A 16,529-nucleotide genomic window follows, 5' to 3' on the forward strand; every position below is an offset into this window, starting at 1 on the left:
AAATTTCCCATGTGTTGCTGATGCTTCACGGACCACACTTTTGAAATCACTGATGAACTGTGCATATGCCTGGGCTTAAATGTGGATTTATATCTATAGAAAACTCACAATACAAGGTGTAAAGGAACTTACATTCAGGGCGATATTACACCCTAGAGCACAGGAAAACACAAGCTAAACATGCCGACTCGGATCCATATTGGTCAAAAACCATTTTTAATTTTGTTTTATGAAATTCTTGCTTATACGCATACTTAGATGACCACACTAAGAAGAGGAAATGAGATGACCTACAGAGAACATTTTAAATCTGTTTTGGATAATAGTAATTTAAGTACAATTATCTACAAATTAAGCCTTATGCTTTATTTCATATAGATTCTGTTGGGGGGAATGGTGATATTATGATAATGGTATTCTAAAATATGAAATGTATAATGATTAAGGTAAACATCATACTCTGATTCAATATGCCAGTTTTTTTCTATTTTTATCTATAATTTATTTCTGTGCCAAGCAGTTGAATGCTTGACATAGAAAAATGAGTCTGTCACTTCAACAAATGGTATTATAAAAACACTCAAATAATTTTAACACAGATTATTATTGCAAAAAGAATATCCTTCTAAAAAGTTTAACTGATGTTTCTTACAAATATTGGGCTCATCTGTGTTAAAATAAGATAAAGAAGCCTTCTATTGGCAAAGAATGGTTTACAAACATGCCCAATAACATATTACAAATGTGCTCACTTAATACAGAAAACTTCTTTTGAGAGCCATTAAATAATTAATAATTAACGCAATGTCCAAGAGAATGGTATTTTAATAATTGCCACCAAAGACATCAAAGAAAGAGTGATTTGTTAGTAAAGTTTTCTCATAAGGTGCTATGGAAAGAAATTTAGTATTTTAGGAAGATTTCTTCATTCAATTATAAGAGTACTCTTTATTTTAGCAGAAGCCTTGTCCCCTGAGAGCTACACACATTCTGCCGTCAGAGCTCAGCTGCTGCATTCTGCTGTTGCTTTTCTTCATCAGACTGTTGGCAGCATCAGTACTTGACTTTTGATAAGATCCCCAGGGTAGAAATTAAGTCTGGTAGACAGAGCCTACATACGAGTGTAGAGATTATTCTGGGCATGTCTTTTTGTTCACTAGAGTGAAATTTTTAGTGTTGTTGAAAGGGTAAAAAAAGTAAAGGCATTTCAAAGTCTATTCTGGATTAGGATTTTCTGCTCTGTTATTTTAGAAATATGCATAGAAGTTACAGAAAGTACTGTCGTTTTGTACACTGAAGAGTTTTTATGTTTAGAAGCCTGTGAGAGCAAGTACTATGTCCACTGTGCTATTCTGGTTTGGATATTAATCAGAACACAGTTGAACATTATTTGACTTCACAGGGCTTGCCATGCTGGAAGCACAACCTTATATGTAGTGGCCATGGGCAGTCCTATTATGGGAAACCAACTTGAGAGAAAAGGCGGGTCACTTGCTTCTGCGCAGGTCCTGGAATTTGAAATATCCAGGGGCGTCTACAGAATCCTGGCATCAGTTACTATGTTGACTCACTCAGTGTTGGGATCACTCACTTTCCCCTTACAGGACTCAGATCTTGGAGGCAATTAGCTTCAGAGAAAAACGAATAGGAAAAACTGAAGTGTTCTTTTTTAAAAGGCTGCTGAAGTTGGTTGATTTCTCATCATTCCTAAACCTATCGGAGCACTAAAGTTGGGAGGAAATTTACCAAGACTTTTCTTGCTGCCTTGATACGTACTTTTTCTTTTTTCCCAAATGCTTTGGTGGGAAGAAGTAGAGGACTGTTGTAAGTACAAAGTCACTAAAAATATTTTTTCTGTGGCATAAGTTTTACTTTGTGGCAAGCTCACTGATTAGGCAGATTGATTTTAAAGTATTATAGTAGTTTGTGAAGAAGAATTAATGTTATCTTAAATTTCCTGTACACATATATGTGTGCAGGTGTACATGTTTCTCATTGGGAAAACTTTTCCATAGAAATAAGGTAGAGTTTAAACTTTTTTCTTTACAAATATAATCAAGCAGATCTTTCTTTTTTAAGAAACCACTAAAATAATAGAATATGCATAATTGGCCTGGAGTATTTGTAACAAACTATTTTAATTGCTGTGAAGTCGTTTGTGTATCTGAGTTATTATCTTGATTATTTGATCCTCTATTCAGTAATGGTTGCATGTGGGCCAGTGACCTGCTATATCTTCTCAATGAAATAATCGTGGTAGTGGAATGACGTGTGGAGATCTCAAGGTTAGAAAAATTCTGTCTGGCACATCAAACGGAATGAATTGTGATGGATAAATGGAGGTGGAGAAAAGTATGATAAATATTTAATTTAAAAATCCCTTTCTCATATTCTATTTAGTATTGTGAGTGTTCTGTAGCATAACATGAAAATTCTTTCAAATAGTTATATGATCTCTGCTGGCAAATGACCAGACACTTTTGTTGAGAACACAACATAAAAGCATGAGGGACTTCTGATCATTTCACAGTAAGCTCACTGTGTTGTTTCATGTCTAGTATGACCTAGCTTTTCAGTAAAGCTTTTTCGTTTGGCTTTTATTCTAAGTGCATCTATTTTGTTTATTTTAAGAGAGTCATGATGACTAATGAAAAATTTAGAAATTGACTCTGGCACAGTAGTAAAAATAATGTATAAAAATAATATATGAAGAGTGCAGTGTGTCCCAAAGAGATGGACAGAGGGGATTCCCTTGCCCCCCTCACCCCTGCCTTTGACTGGCGGATTGTAGCCATTCTGAAACAGATATGATGGTGACGCCCATGATTAAGAATGAAGAAAGTAAGTCTCTCCAGATAAGTAATTCTTCAAAACTTCCGGTAAAAGGGTTACAACACAACTTTGACCTCTGTGCCCAAAAAAATGAACATTGCGCACTTCCTGATTCACATTAGATGCTACCAGATTTTATAGTAAAACGTGTTTAATGAACTTTTCTTATTTATAAATTTATTTGGTGAGCATCAGAATTGCTTTCTGGTTGAAAAACCATTCCATTTACTAATGTTACAAAAATACAACAGCATATGTTCTTCGCAATGCACACGTATTGATTGATCCATTGTTATACTTAGAAAATTCAAACCAGAAACCAGTGTAGAGAGTGAATTTAGAAAAAAATAGCAAAGATTCAATTCAAAAAATAGCAAAGAATGAAGCAAGCAAACTTACTGTCTGTTTTGTCATAGATATTCAAATAACTTCAAGTTCTTCATTGGAATCTAAAGAAAGCTAAGCTTTTTGGGACAAGCTCTGTAGGACTTTATTTAAGCACATTTTAAAGCTATCAGGTGAAACTTTAACCTGCGTGACAGTGGGTTTGTTAAGAGAATATGAAGATATTCACATGGTCATATTCTACATTAACTTTTACCAGCTGATGTACTTCTGTTTGAATGTATTGACATTGGAATGAGGTTTGTTAAATTGCCTTAGTTTGAATACGTAGAGGAGTACACGTGGGTGGTTTTTAATGAAAGTAGTTGCCAGAAGATCCCTGTATTAACATAAAGATTGTTTACTTTTAGAATTGCTCAAATATTGTATTTCAAAGAGTCACTCAAATAATTTATTGCAAATATACATTTCGTTGGAATTTTTAAATGGTAGAAATTATCTTGAGGTCTAATAAAATCATCGTTTAGAATGATTTCATTTCCAGAGTCTTCCAAGGGCATCTTAACTCTGAAAAAGAGATTGCTGATCCAAGTGGATAATATATTTTTTAATTGAATAGAAAGTTTTCTGTATCTCTTACGTGGCATAACATTATGGAAAATGCAATAGAGAATGTCACATAGTAGTTACTGTAAACTTAAAGATTACTAAATGTTTTGTGCAAATTTATGTTATTTAAGGAAAAAATGTGTCAGTTGACACTACTCCAGCTAGACAGGACTGAGATATAAATTCATAATTTGGACAGAAATATTAATACAGCTTCCTCTTTGTTTCTCAAGTATTCATTTGAAATCCTTGTAGTCGAAAGCCATTTGTTACATGAGAAACAAATTGTCAAGTTCTTAACCACTTGTGTGGTTTAATAAAAGAGATTTAAATCTTCGTTGTCTTGGAAAAGTCAGGGTTTTTAAAAATTCTGTTTTATTATCTTTCATCATGGCTTTATCACCAGAAAAAAGCGAAGTGATTTCCCAAACTTTTCTTCCCCTTCCACCTTCTAGTGTAATATTCCCCTAACTTATTAAAAATGATTTATCATATTTTTTATTAAACTATTCTTTCTTCCACTGCATATACAGGAAACATGGTATTTTGATGTGAGTATATCTGTTTATATGAATGCATGAAGACAAATTTAAATCACAGAGCCATCGAAAATTCATTGGAAATTAACCTTTCTTTGAAGATAATCTTCCGTTCATGTTTTCCATTTTCTATTTTAGACGTATGTCATTTTTTAAGAAATTGACAAATAAGACTAACATATGTCCTCTGTCCAAGAAAATGTAACAAACCATGAAGAAAGGAGCAGACCAAGGTCTTACGGGGCCTGGGATTATGCAATTTGAGGGTGGGGAGTCTTTTAAGAAAAACAATACAAAATCATGAACACACAGTGAGGTAGGGCCTTGGGCGGAACCAGTGTAAGTGATGGGCCTCAAGGCTTAAACTTTAAAGGTCCTAAACTTTAAAAGTGATTTCATGGGAAATCACTTCCCTACGAAGAGATGCGTTGCTGTTGAATCTTTCCCCAGTTTACATTTTAAGATGAAATTGATGCTAGTTATATTTCTTTAAGCATATGTTATTTCTCAAAGACAGGCTTTTATTTAATGCAGATTAGAGAGTTAAAAGAATGTATGATGGTAGGAATTTGACATTTCCGCCTTTCATTCTGAAAAGATACATTGATTAAAATGGTGTCAAACTCAGTTAATGGAGGCGGTGCAGCTATTTCAGATATACAGGCTATGTAATCTGAAGGCAAGCCGAATCACAATGAGAAGAATAATGATGACCTCGGTTTATTTTTATGTAGCACATTCAGGGTTTGATTGGATTCAGAAGGAGGCGATGGTTTTCTTTCTCACAAAGTCCTGCTCTAGTCCTAGGAGATTTGTGTTCTGTTATCAAGGCACTTGGCTCATATTGGAACATTTTGTTGGGAGGGTCATGGGCTGCACTATGGGAAATGAAGAGACTTTTTTTATTATTATTAAATGCAACCGAGTTCCATGGCAGAATTGCATGGAAATTTTCCTCTTCGGGGAGTACTCTCCGTGCAGCAGCCTGAGCTTCGAAACACAAACAAACACGCAAACCTCTTGCAGTCTTCACCTTTCTCCTCATTTAAAAACATCTGTTACTTAAACTTCTTGGGGTTTCACTCTATACAATATTGACAGAGTAGTATTCCTGACACGGATTTGGAGTTTGGAAGTTTAATTAACATACAGATACGAAAGTTTAGTTGGCAGTGTTGTGTATTGTATTATTTTGCCGATTTGGAGAGGGTATGTCTCTGGATGTCACGTGTGGAATTTTTCTTCAAATCTTTATCTTTGTAAAGGTTCAAGCTCCCTCTAGTTAACATTAAAAGTGAACGTGTCTTTTAGAGATTCTCATATCCTGTCTTGAAGGGGACAGTGACCCTGCTCTTCGTGAATCACTCACATGCGAACTATAATTTGAGAAGAAAACAACTAACATGACTTGGTTTACTTTTTTTTCTGAAATCTGTAGTATAAAAAGCTTATATTTTCCCACACATTACAGCATAATATAATTTCGCATGTACCTTTTTTAAACCAGAGGGCCCCTCCAGAGATTTGGAAACAGTAACTCTCAGGGACAACATGGTCTTTCTCTTTCTCCATTCAAGATGACTGCCCTGAATGTGGGGCGGATGAGGGGGGCCGCAAAAGCCTTGGCTCTGGTGTTCACGGGTATCTTACATTTCTCAGCCACAGTTCTTCCAGGCAGCAGGCGGAATGAGAATGAAGAGAGGAAAATGGCCCTGCTTGCTCATGCTTAAAAGAGTCCTAATCTGAAGACTACACAGCCTCTACCACATGCCCATTAACAAAAGCAAAAGGCACTACTCCCTCTGGCACAGCTCAAGCCCTCCACTGAGGCTGCCATTTCAAAAAACAATGTCTATTCAGCTCTTTGCTCCGTCTGATGTCATTCTGATATCATGTATGCGAAACACCTGGGAATTTTAATAGGTGAAAGAACCCACGGGGCAATTTTCTCGGGGGTCTAACGGTTCCCAGAGGGATTTTGCATAGTATATGTAATGATATTAAGCCCTGAGAAAAAAGTGTTCCTAGCAGTCTGGATTGAGTTTGGAAATCAATTTCTTCTCTGTCTCCTTTATTATCTTTTGCCTTCTGCCTCAGTGCCTCACTTTGGCTTTGTCATTATGCACACCATTCTTCAGTAATGGAAGGTGGGGGCGAATTGACAATTATCCTTTAACTGGAATGGAACTGTCATTTCTTTGCTCTGCTGGTAAAACGTTGATGCTGCTGTTTTTGTTGTTCATAAATGAGTCTTCCAGAACTCTTAATTCAATATTTCGATTCCATATGATTTTCAGGAAATTATATAATTCCATATAATTTTAAGGGAGAGATGTTAGAAAATTGATGTTTCACGTGTCAGTTTCGAAATCTGAAGTATTTCGAAGGCTAGTTAAAAAGATTTAGTCTTAACTTGCCATTTAAGGGCAAGGATCTGAGGAAGAGCTTTGCTTCTATTTTTATTTATTTTAGTTTATTGTTTTATTTACTTTAGTATGTAATCTGGTTTTTGTAATGAATAGGAGGAATATTAAAGTACATCATGAAAGCCAATGCTTCTCCGCGTAATAAAGTCAGAATGTTGACATTTAAATGGGTTTTAACAGGGTTAACATGATTTTAAAGAAACTTGAAAAAAACAGATGTTTGAAAAAAAAAGATGTTTGAATTGTCATGCTTTTCACTTATATTTAATAAATACTTAACCCATTCCTGGGCATTGCAACAAGCAAGGAATTTATCTATGCCAACATAATGTATGGTATTTGGCCAGTTTACTTTCAACTTCTAAATGTACTTTATCTCCACTACTATGAAACAATTGATGTTTCAGAAAGGCCAGTATTAATTGAGCACAATTAGCATTATAATAGTCTCATATTATGTCCAATTATGGGCAAATAAAGGAGTTACCCTTTCAGTGTTTTCACCCTCTCCTTGGTTTTTGCTTTGTTTTGTTTTAAATTGCTGTCCCCCCTCCCGCTCTGGTTCTGGCTAAGACTGTCATTGAATCAGGACTATAAAAGGGCATAAACATCAGTGGCTTTTTGCTCATTCTTGGCACCCATCTTTATTTGCACACAACTTGTCTGCTCCTTTATCAGATTACAGCAGCAGTACTACCTTAGCCCGAGCTAAGTGCTGAGCTAAAGGGCAAGGGAGTCAGCACACTGTTACGAGTACAGATTTTTAGCCTTGGAAACCGTGTGAGGTCCAACTAAAGAAATGCGAAAGAGAAAAATCACAGAATCAGAACTGCCCAAGTATTTTCACCAAAGGCAGGTTGAGTAATTCCTTTTTCTACTGATGCTCTAGGAAGGCTGGATTAGAAATAATGTTATCAAAATGGCAGAGGAACCGATAAAATTGTCTGTGAATCCCAATGGCTTCCGTATATTGGGAAATAACTTGGAAGGAAAAAGGCAAATCTGGCTCTACAGAGTGCAAGCAGATAGAAGCAGTGTTGGCTTATAGCTGGTTAAGTAAACGAGCTTACGGGAAGCTCAGACAGCTGGGAACCCTGATTTAGTAGAGCCTGAAGGGCAGGTCAGGAGCCATATGAACAGCTGCTGAAGAGCTAGAGGATTCCTTTGGATTAGGTGTACACACCCCATCTCTAATGGGCTATGTCAGAGAGCACCAAGTGTTATCATGGAGTTCAGTTCACTCAAGCCTGTGGAGTTTGCAGTGTTTTACTTTAAATGTCTGGAAATAGAGAGGCTCTCAAAAGAAATCCAGAACTAAAAGTATGAAAAGAAATGACTCTGTAAAGTTTGTATTGTATTGGGTATGGGCGACCATTGTTTAAAGAAGGAACAGTTTGTTATTCACTCATTCAGGCAACTAATACATATACTGAGTGCCTACTTCATGCCAGGTACCATACTAGTGTCTGGAGATAATGTTCTAAACAAGTGAACTCACAGAGATTAGAATTAAGGAGATGTATATATAGATGTATAGCTATATAGATATCTATCTCCGTGTGTGTGTGTGTGTGTGTGTGTGTGTGTGTGTGTGTGTAAATAGTCACACACTATTTAAATCACATTTGAGGTAAGGGTTGGAGAATAAAGCACACATTGTTATAAGAATGTATAATTGTGAGACCTAGGCTAGTATTAGAAGTTGGGGAGAGATCCCTAGGAAAATTACATTCAAAGTAACACAAAGAAGAATGGGATTGGGGAATAGTGATCAAATGGAAAAAGAGAGAGGAAAAATGTTTACATTCAGAAGAAACAACATATGTGAGTATAGAACTTGGTATGAAGAAGGAACTAAAAGAAGGTGAATTTTCCTTGAGTATAGTAAGCCAGGGAAAGTTTGGGACTGGTGTGCTGCTAAAATGGTGAGAGCTGGGGTCTAGTCATTCAGAGCCTCAGAGGCCCCGGATTGCTTTTTCTTTATAGTAAAATCAGTGGACAGCCTTTTAGGGTTTCAGGTAGGGCAGTGATAGGAACATATTTGCAGGGCTTTTTTCCTTAATATCATTCTGTTTCATGAAGAAGAGATTAGGAGGTATTAAGACTATGGACTATGAGAAACAAACTGAGGGCTTCAGAGGGGAGGAGGGTGGGGGTATGGGATAGGCTAGTGATGGGTAGTAAGGAGGGCACGTATTGCATGGTGCACTGGGTGTTATACGCAACTAATGAATCATCGAACTTTACATCAAAAACCAGGGGATGTACTGTATGGTGACTAACATAATATAATAAAAAATATTAAAAATAAAATAAAATGTTGACTTCCCTTTCAAAAAAAAAAAGAGTAGATGACTGGTTATCAGTCTGGTAGCTTCTCTAGGGGCAGAAGGTGGTGTTGACTAGAATGGTGAGAGTGAAGTTGAAAGAAGTGGTTTTATTCAAGAGTTAGTTATGAGACAGAGTAGATAAGAATTGGTGTCGATGGACGTGGTGTTTTCCATGGCATGGAGAATTGGGTGGATAATAGTGCCATTTACAAGAAGACTTCAATGGAAGCTGGAATGCTGGGAAGGACTGGGGGTGTGGATGTTAAGTTTTTTATGAAGAGTGTACATACCATAGATGGGGCTGTGAGCCTAGAAACAAAGTCATTATTGGGGAGTTGATAGGTGAGCCATCGAGTATGGATGAGACCAACTAGAAAGATCACGAGTGTGAAAAGGAGGTCAGGAATCCCATATGGAAGACAAGAGCATGCCAAGAAATTATAGAAGCATCTAGGTAGAATGATAAAATCCTAAGGAAAGTAATATTTCTGTGAAGAGGAGTGTTCTTTCAATCTCCCATTTAATGGCTTTATGAATGAGGATCTCACGTGCAACACCAGGTGTCTTGGTTTCCACAGTCTCTGCCATCTATTTACCCCTAATTTCCTTTCCCATATTGCTATTTCTGTGAGATATCACCAAAATGTTGCCTTAGTAGAAAAGCTTCAATAAATATTTAAATTGTGTAATGTATTCAGCTTTTTCCTGTACTCTGCACTTCCTAAAAATACCTTCTTAGGAAACCCCATTTCAACTGACTGCTGTATAATGAAATGAGACTTCAGTGTAAAACATTTATCATAGTCTGAATTTCAATTGCTCAGTCAGAGTTGTTAAGCAATATGAAAAATCATCCTTTAGAGAATACAGAATTGCATTGATATGACAAGGTAAGTTTGCACTTTATTTAATGCTATTTTAGTTAATATAGATGCTTATTGGAGAAATGTCTAAAATTTCTTGAGAACCATTAGTAAAATTGATTATTCTTAAATCTGGAAAAATGGTAAAAATACTTAAAAAACATTGACAGTTCAGGTTAAATAAAACTAGAATTGTATTGAAGCAATAGAAGGCACTTGAGTAATTGAAATTTAGTCATGGATGAGTGTAATGTGCTTATCAGTTAGCTTTGGGGGAAGTAAGACTAGATGGAATATTAATATGGTATCGAGCAACTTTTTTACTATTAGGTTTTTACTTGCTTAGAGCCAAACACTAGTGAACACCTGCTGTGTTCTCTCTGACTCCTTTGAGATTAAAACTCTGTAGGTGCACACACACACACACACGCTCACACACACATGCATATAAATACCACTACTATAATATGTCAAGAGAGTTACCGAGCCTGGTACAAATCAGCCATAAATGACTACTTATGGCTGATGTGATTATGGAGGTTTTCATCAAAGAATCTACCTCTATAAACAGGCCTTAGAATATGGGCATAGGGAGATGGGAACTAGAGAATGAGTAGAAGGAGTGGTGATGCATAGACAAGGATTAATGAGACATTAATCTATCCTACATGAATGGTTATTGACAGTACCTTGTATGTGCATGGTACTGTTCAATATTGCTAGTATGAATAGATTTCTCTCTCCCTCTCTCTCTCTCTCTCTCTCTCACACACACACACACACACAAAGTCTAAAAATTAAATGGTTTGCATGCAAAAGTGTTTGGCTTGACTAGTATTTATAAAATCAATAAATACTATTGAAACAAACCTGAAAATAATGCTTCCATTCAGAAAGCATAAACACTACCACGCATTTGGGAAAAGAAAAAAAAAACTATTATATCCCAATGTCACTTCCCAAGTATAAGAAACAGTTGTGGTTTAATATTTTATTTATTCCTTAAGGGGTTATCAGTCATTTAATTTTAATATTAAACATTAGAGGTAACTATGTTAGTGGGATTTTTTGATAATTTTCTTAAGAAAATAGGACTATCCTGCTACCAAAGTATGATAAATACTTAAAGAAACCTGAAAATATTACTTTCCTATACTTTATATCCATCAGTTGGACTAGATTGATATTTTTCCTTAAAATTTTACTATTTTGTTATTTTTCTTAATTCACACTTCACTCAACATAGTTCAAGCGAAGTAAAGAATGTCATGTCACTAAAACCAATTGAGGAAATTTCCATCTATTTTCTTGAACTTGTAGCAGTACCAACATTGACCATTTTCTCCCTTTTTAAAACTTTGGTGTTTCCTTCAACTCCATGCATTGCACTCTCCTGGTTTTGTTCCCATTTCTTTGGGTATTTCTGTTCGGTCTACTTTACAGGCTAATTCTCTCTACTCAACCTCTAAATACTAGGATTCCTCAGGGCTCATTCCCAGCATGAGTGTCCTCTCTCTGTAATCCCTTCCTTGGCCGTTGCACCCATGCCCATGACTTATTAACACGCATGTGGAGATAACTAACCAAGTTATACCTCCAGCTCAGATTTCTCTAGTAAATTCCAGAACTGCAATTTCAGCTGCCTTGTTGGCATCTCCATTTGTATGTGGCAAAGTCACCTCCGCTCTACGGGCCCCAAACAAAGCTTTTCGTCTGTCCATGAAACCTGATCTTTTCTCATTGTTCCCTTTATCAGTGAATGGTGCTACCGTTCCAGTTTCACAAGCTCTTGAAAACTATTACATCCTTGAAACACTTATCTCTCAACCACTCATGTCTAAACCATTAATTACTTGGGTTTTATCTCCCCAGTGTCTTTTGATCCACTTCTTTTCATCTCCTCTACCATTAGCCTAGCTCAAGTAGCTTTGTCTCCCTAGGAATACAGCAGCAGTAGCCATTCTGCTGTTTTGCATTGCCTCTTCCCCATTCCTTCTAATCTATTCTCTAAAATTCATCCAGTCATCTAAGTTTGACAATATCAGTGCACATTCAGTCACTTCAGTAGTTTCTGCTCGTTGCTAGGAAAGCAAAACAAAGTAGAACAAGATCTAGACACTGTCTTCCTCTCCTGTCACATCTCCTGTAATGCTGTCCCTGCCTTACCACTTTTCTGGGTTTCTTTCTATTCCTTGAATAGGCCTCACTTCTTCCTGCCATAGGGCTTTTGCACGTTTTTCTTTTTGTCCAAAACCTTCCTCACTCTTTTCTTTGACCTAGCTAACACCACTTTCCACTTATAAGTCATTCCCTGTGGGATGATGTCAAAATTACCTTGAGCAGATAAAATGTCCCTCTCATATAATAGCCTACCATACACATAGCACTGTCGTGATTCCATATATATATGGATGACACACGTGTGTGTGTTACTAATCAGTGCTTATCACTCAGAGTACATGGTAAATTCCATGAATGCAAATATCTCCATTGGTTTTGCTCCCCACTGTTTTTCCAGAACCAAGCGCATAAGTATTTTTTAATAATATGTGTAATATTTTGTTGCATGCTGTAATTACAGCCATTTACATATAAGAATATGTTATAATAATGATAATTTGATTGCATTTTATATGACAACAAAAGCACTTTAGTTCTGGTTGAAGCTTAATATATATAAATAAATAATGAAGATCTCCTTTTTTGGTCATTGAATTTATTCTCTTCTCTGATTACCCATACTCCATTTTACTGGAGTCTTTTGGTTTGGTTTTGTTTTACTATTTTCAACCCAGATATTTTTTCTTTCCTGCATCTATCTTGGTGACTCCCAATGGCACTTCTCAGTGTTAACTGCTTCCTTCACATCTATGATATTCTTCCTCGATTCCACATTAGTCTATTCCTTTTTTTACCTGTCTCTTACAGTTGGTGCCTTCCCTCCCTCTTTCAACTTGCTATCTGTGAATATCCTAGAAAAATCACTCATTTACTCTTTTTTCTTATATTCGCCAATTTATCTCTTGAAGAAGAGATCCATTTTCTTTATAACCTGGAAGAGCTTGCAATATGTATTTGGGTGTAAAGAAGAAGTAGTGATTTCATTTTAAGATGTATTAGAGAGGGGTGCCTGGGTGGTTCAGTGGGTTAAGCATCTGCCTTCGGCCCAAGTTATCATCTCAGGGCCCAGGGATAGAGCCCCTGAGCCCTACATCGGGCTCCCGGCTCAGCGGGAGCCTGCTTCTCCCTCTCCCTCTCCCTCTGCCTCTGCCGCTCTCCCTGCTTGTGTGCTCTGTCTGTCTCTGTCAAGTAAATAAATAAAATCTTTGAAAAAAAAGTATTAGAGAAAAAGCAACACTGGTCATTAAGTAATTTGTCCTAGAGTATGGGAAAGGTAAGAGGACTCAAAGCACATTTAAATAATTTCTCCGAGAAAGGGCAAAAGAATTTGGCACTGAGAAATAGATTATATTCTATTAAAGTATATTGTTAATAACATCTTTCCGGTTTTGTAAGGAAAAGACAACAACTGTCAGCCAAATACGGAAAGAGAAAGAAAACCTACATGATCTCACTTATACATGGAATCTCAAAAAGTCAAATGCATAGAAGCGGAGAGTTAAAGGGTGGCTACCAGGGCTGGAGAGATGGAGAAAATGGGGAAATGTCGGTAAAAGGGTACAAAGTTGCAGTTATATAAGATGAGTGAGTATAGAGATCTGATGTAGAGTGTAGTGGCTAGCGTTAATAATATGGTATTGAATACTGCAATTTTGCTATGAGAATAGATTTCAGGTGCTCTCATCACAAAAAAGGTAACTATGTGAGAAGACGGTATGTTAATTAGCTTGACTGTAGTTATCACTTTGCTATGTATAGCAAACCATAATGTTAGGCACTTTATACAATTTTTATCAAGAATAATTGGGGAACAAGTGACAACGCTAGAGCTGACAAGGATGCAGAGAAATTGGGTCTCTCCAACAATGCCGGTGGGAATGTAAAACGGTACAGCCATTCTAGAAAAACAGATTGGCTTCTAAAACTAAATATGTAATCACTGTATCACCTAGTAATTCCACTCTTGGGCATTTATCCCAGAAAAAGAAAACTGACATTCACGACAAAACCTGTACATGAACGTTCACACCAGCATTCTTTGTAATGGTCAGAAATTGGACACAAGTCACATATCCACCAATGGGTGGATGTGAAACAAATGATGCGTCCATATCACGAAATACTACTCAGCCATACAAAGAAATGACCTACGGTAATACCACAACTCTCATGGATCTCAAGGGCACCACGCTTGAAAAAAATAATAAAAAACTCCAAGGTTACATACTGTGTTATTCCTTTTATATAGCATTATTGAAATAACAAAATTATGAAGACCAAGAACAGATTCTTGGTTGCCACAGGTTAGGAATGGGGGGTGTTCAATGTAGGGGTGCCAGAAGAGAGCCTGTGGTGATGGACCTGTTCTGTGTCTTGATGGTGGCATTTGTTCTGTAACACTATACTTAATGCACTTCACACACACACACACACATGCAAATACTGACAGAAGGACACAAGTGAGTTCATGTGTAACTGGTAAAAATTTGAAGAAACTCTGTGGATTATATGGATAATTTCCCAATTGTGACATTGTACCATAGTTATCCAAGGTGTCAACATTGTAGGGAGGGTGTGAAGGTTGCACAAGACATCCCTGCATACTTCTTTGCAGCTTCCTATGACTCCATGCTTACTGCAAAATATTTTTTTTAAATACAGCATTAAACCTTTAACAAGCCCTCAGTGTCCTGAAAGCCAGTGTGTCATCACCAGACCTAATCAACAGAGAAGCCTTGTAAATTAATAAATCCACCACTTAGGGTACAAAGGGTGGTTTAATGCTAACCCACTAGAATGCAATCCATTTCTGTTCTAGAGGAACACGCATCACTTATTGAACAAAGTGTCATAGTGATTTAAGCCTCGTTCTAAATGTCCTACCTTGTGAGGTATTTGCTTCAGGTTGTTTATGACCAAAAAGCCTATATGAGAAGGGCTGGCATTTTAGAGATTATGCTGGTCCACAGGCATGGTAACTGGACAAGACCAGAAACTACTTGAGTTTTCAACCTGACTCTACCTATCAAGCTAATTAATCATGGACAAGTCAGTATCTATTTATTGATTGAGTGCCTGGTGCTGAGCTGAGTGTATTTAATATTGATTGTCTTCAAGAAAAAATTAGGAATAATAATGTGGCTTCACAACATTACTTATTGCAGGCATTAGGAAGGGGCGTTTCCTGGTCGTTGGCAAAGTGTTCACGAAGTGGACAGTTTTTGTACTTGGTATGATTTTAACCATTCATATCAATGAATAGCTAATTTACATTCCACTTCCAAGGAGATGACAAATTGTGTAAACAGATGCACAGATCAAGAGGTGATCTCTGATGGTGTGTGTGCATACACCTGTGTGTGTGTGTGCGTGTGTATGTGATCTCCTTGCTTTAATCTGGTCTTAAACAGATCCATCCTTCTCACCGTTACCCTAGTCATGTTTCTAAAATACAAATCAGATCTTGTGCCTGTAGCTTAGCATCCTTTAGAGAATCCTTGAGCTACAAGGCCCAGCACACAGGACCCTTTACATTATGTCTCTCACCTTTTTATCTGCTCTTCTCCTCCATGTATACTTCTCTCTAGTCATAAAAATTGTGGTTCCACAAATAAGTCATGTAATTGCCTAACTATGACTTGTTCCCGCTTCCTGGAATGTTCTTATGAAAACCCCTATCACCCCATATCTTCTACTAACAATTTCTATTCATTATTTTAGTGTTTGTTTATAGGACATCATTAAAAAGCATTCCTGACTACCCTAGGGCAGGATAGGTATCTCTGTTCTGTGTTCTTAATGAAAACCCATTGTAGATAATTCTGCGCAAGTAATTATATCCTCTGTTGTCAATGTCAGGTTGCTTCTGACTCATTCCCTTGCTCATTGAGAGGAGGGTTTGTGCCTGTTATCTATGGGTTACTTGTGCCCGATTGTTTGTAAGCACATATATGAATGATTAAATGCCACAGCAATCGTCTGACTGTTCTAGTCATGACATCATTATGTTTTTGGAACTCAGGAGTCCAGGCTGAAAATGGCTCATGTGTAACAGTGAATCCTGGAGCGTATTATTATATTCAGACACACACACACACATGCCTGATAACTAATAAAACAGAGTAGGATAATTCTTAGTACATTATTTTTTTTCCTCAGGGCTCAACGAATTGTAAAAGTTATAAACCTCAGACTGAAATGTCTGTTGCTTAATTTAGATCATTCCTGTAATCAATGGTATTTTTGGTTTATCTCTGAAATTTGTTTTCTCAATTTTTTCTTATTCTTGAAAGAAACTCATAGTTAAAAAAGAAGACTAACTTGAGGAAATTCTCTTGAGGGAGTACAAAGCTGAGATCTCTTTGGAGTTGTCAAATTACTACTAATTGAGAGAGATTCAGGGAGGGTAGGAATTGGGTGACTCGCTTCTGTTCATACAGTATGTGCGTGCTGGGTCTGCTGTTC

General features: G+C 36.9%; 1 protein-coding gene across 9 annotated transcripts in view; it reads left to right on the forward strand.

Annotated features, from left to right (window-relative positions):
• The window catches only part of DMD (dystrophin), a 2,097,152-nt gene that overhangs the window by 112,765 nt on the left and 1,967,858 nt on the right, over positions 1–16,529 (forward strand). For 8 of the 9 annotated variants that reach the window (XM_087859361.1, XM_087859356.1, XM_087859363.1 and 5 more), the window contains exon 1: positions 1,567–1,824. The exons of the other annotated variant lie outside the window; for it this stretch is intronic. In XM_087859361.1, coding sequence (XP_087715487.1) covers positions 1,794–1,824 — 31 coding nt within the window. In that variant the 5' untranslated portion in view covers positions 1,567–1,793. Of the gene's footprint in view, positions 1–1,566; positions 1,825–16,529 lie in introns of those variants that run through there. 9 annotated transcript variants of the gene reach the window in all.

This window comes from Ursus americanus, chromosome X (genome assembly GCF_024610735.1).
Source record: "Ursus americanus isolate L20-20 chromosome X, mUrsAme1.1.p, whole genome shotgun sequence".
In the NCBI taxonomy this organism is placed as follows: Eukaryota; Metazoa; Chordata; class Mammalia; order Carnivora; family Ursidae; genus Ursus; species Ursus americanus.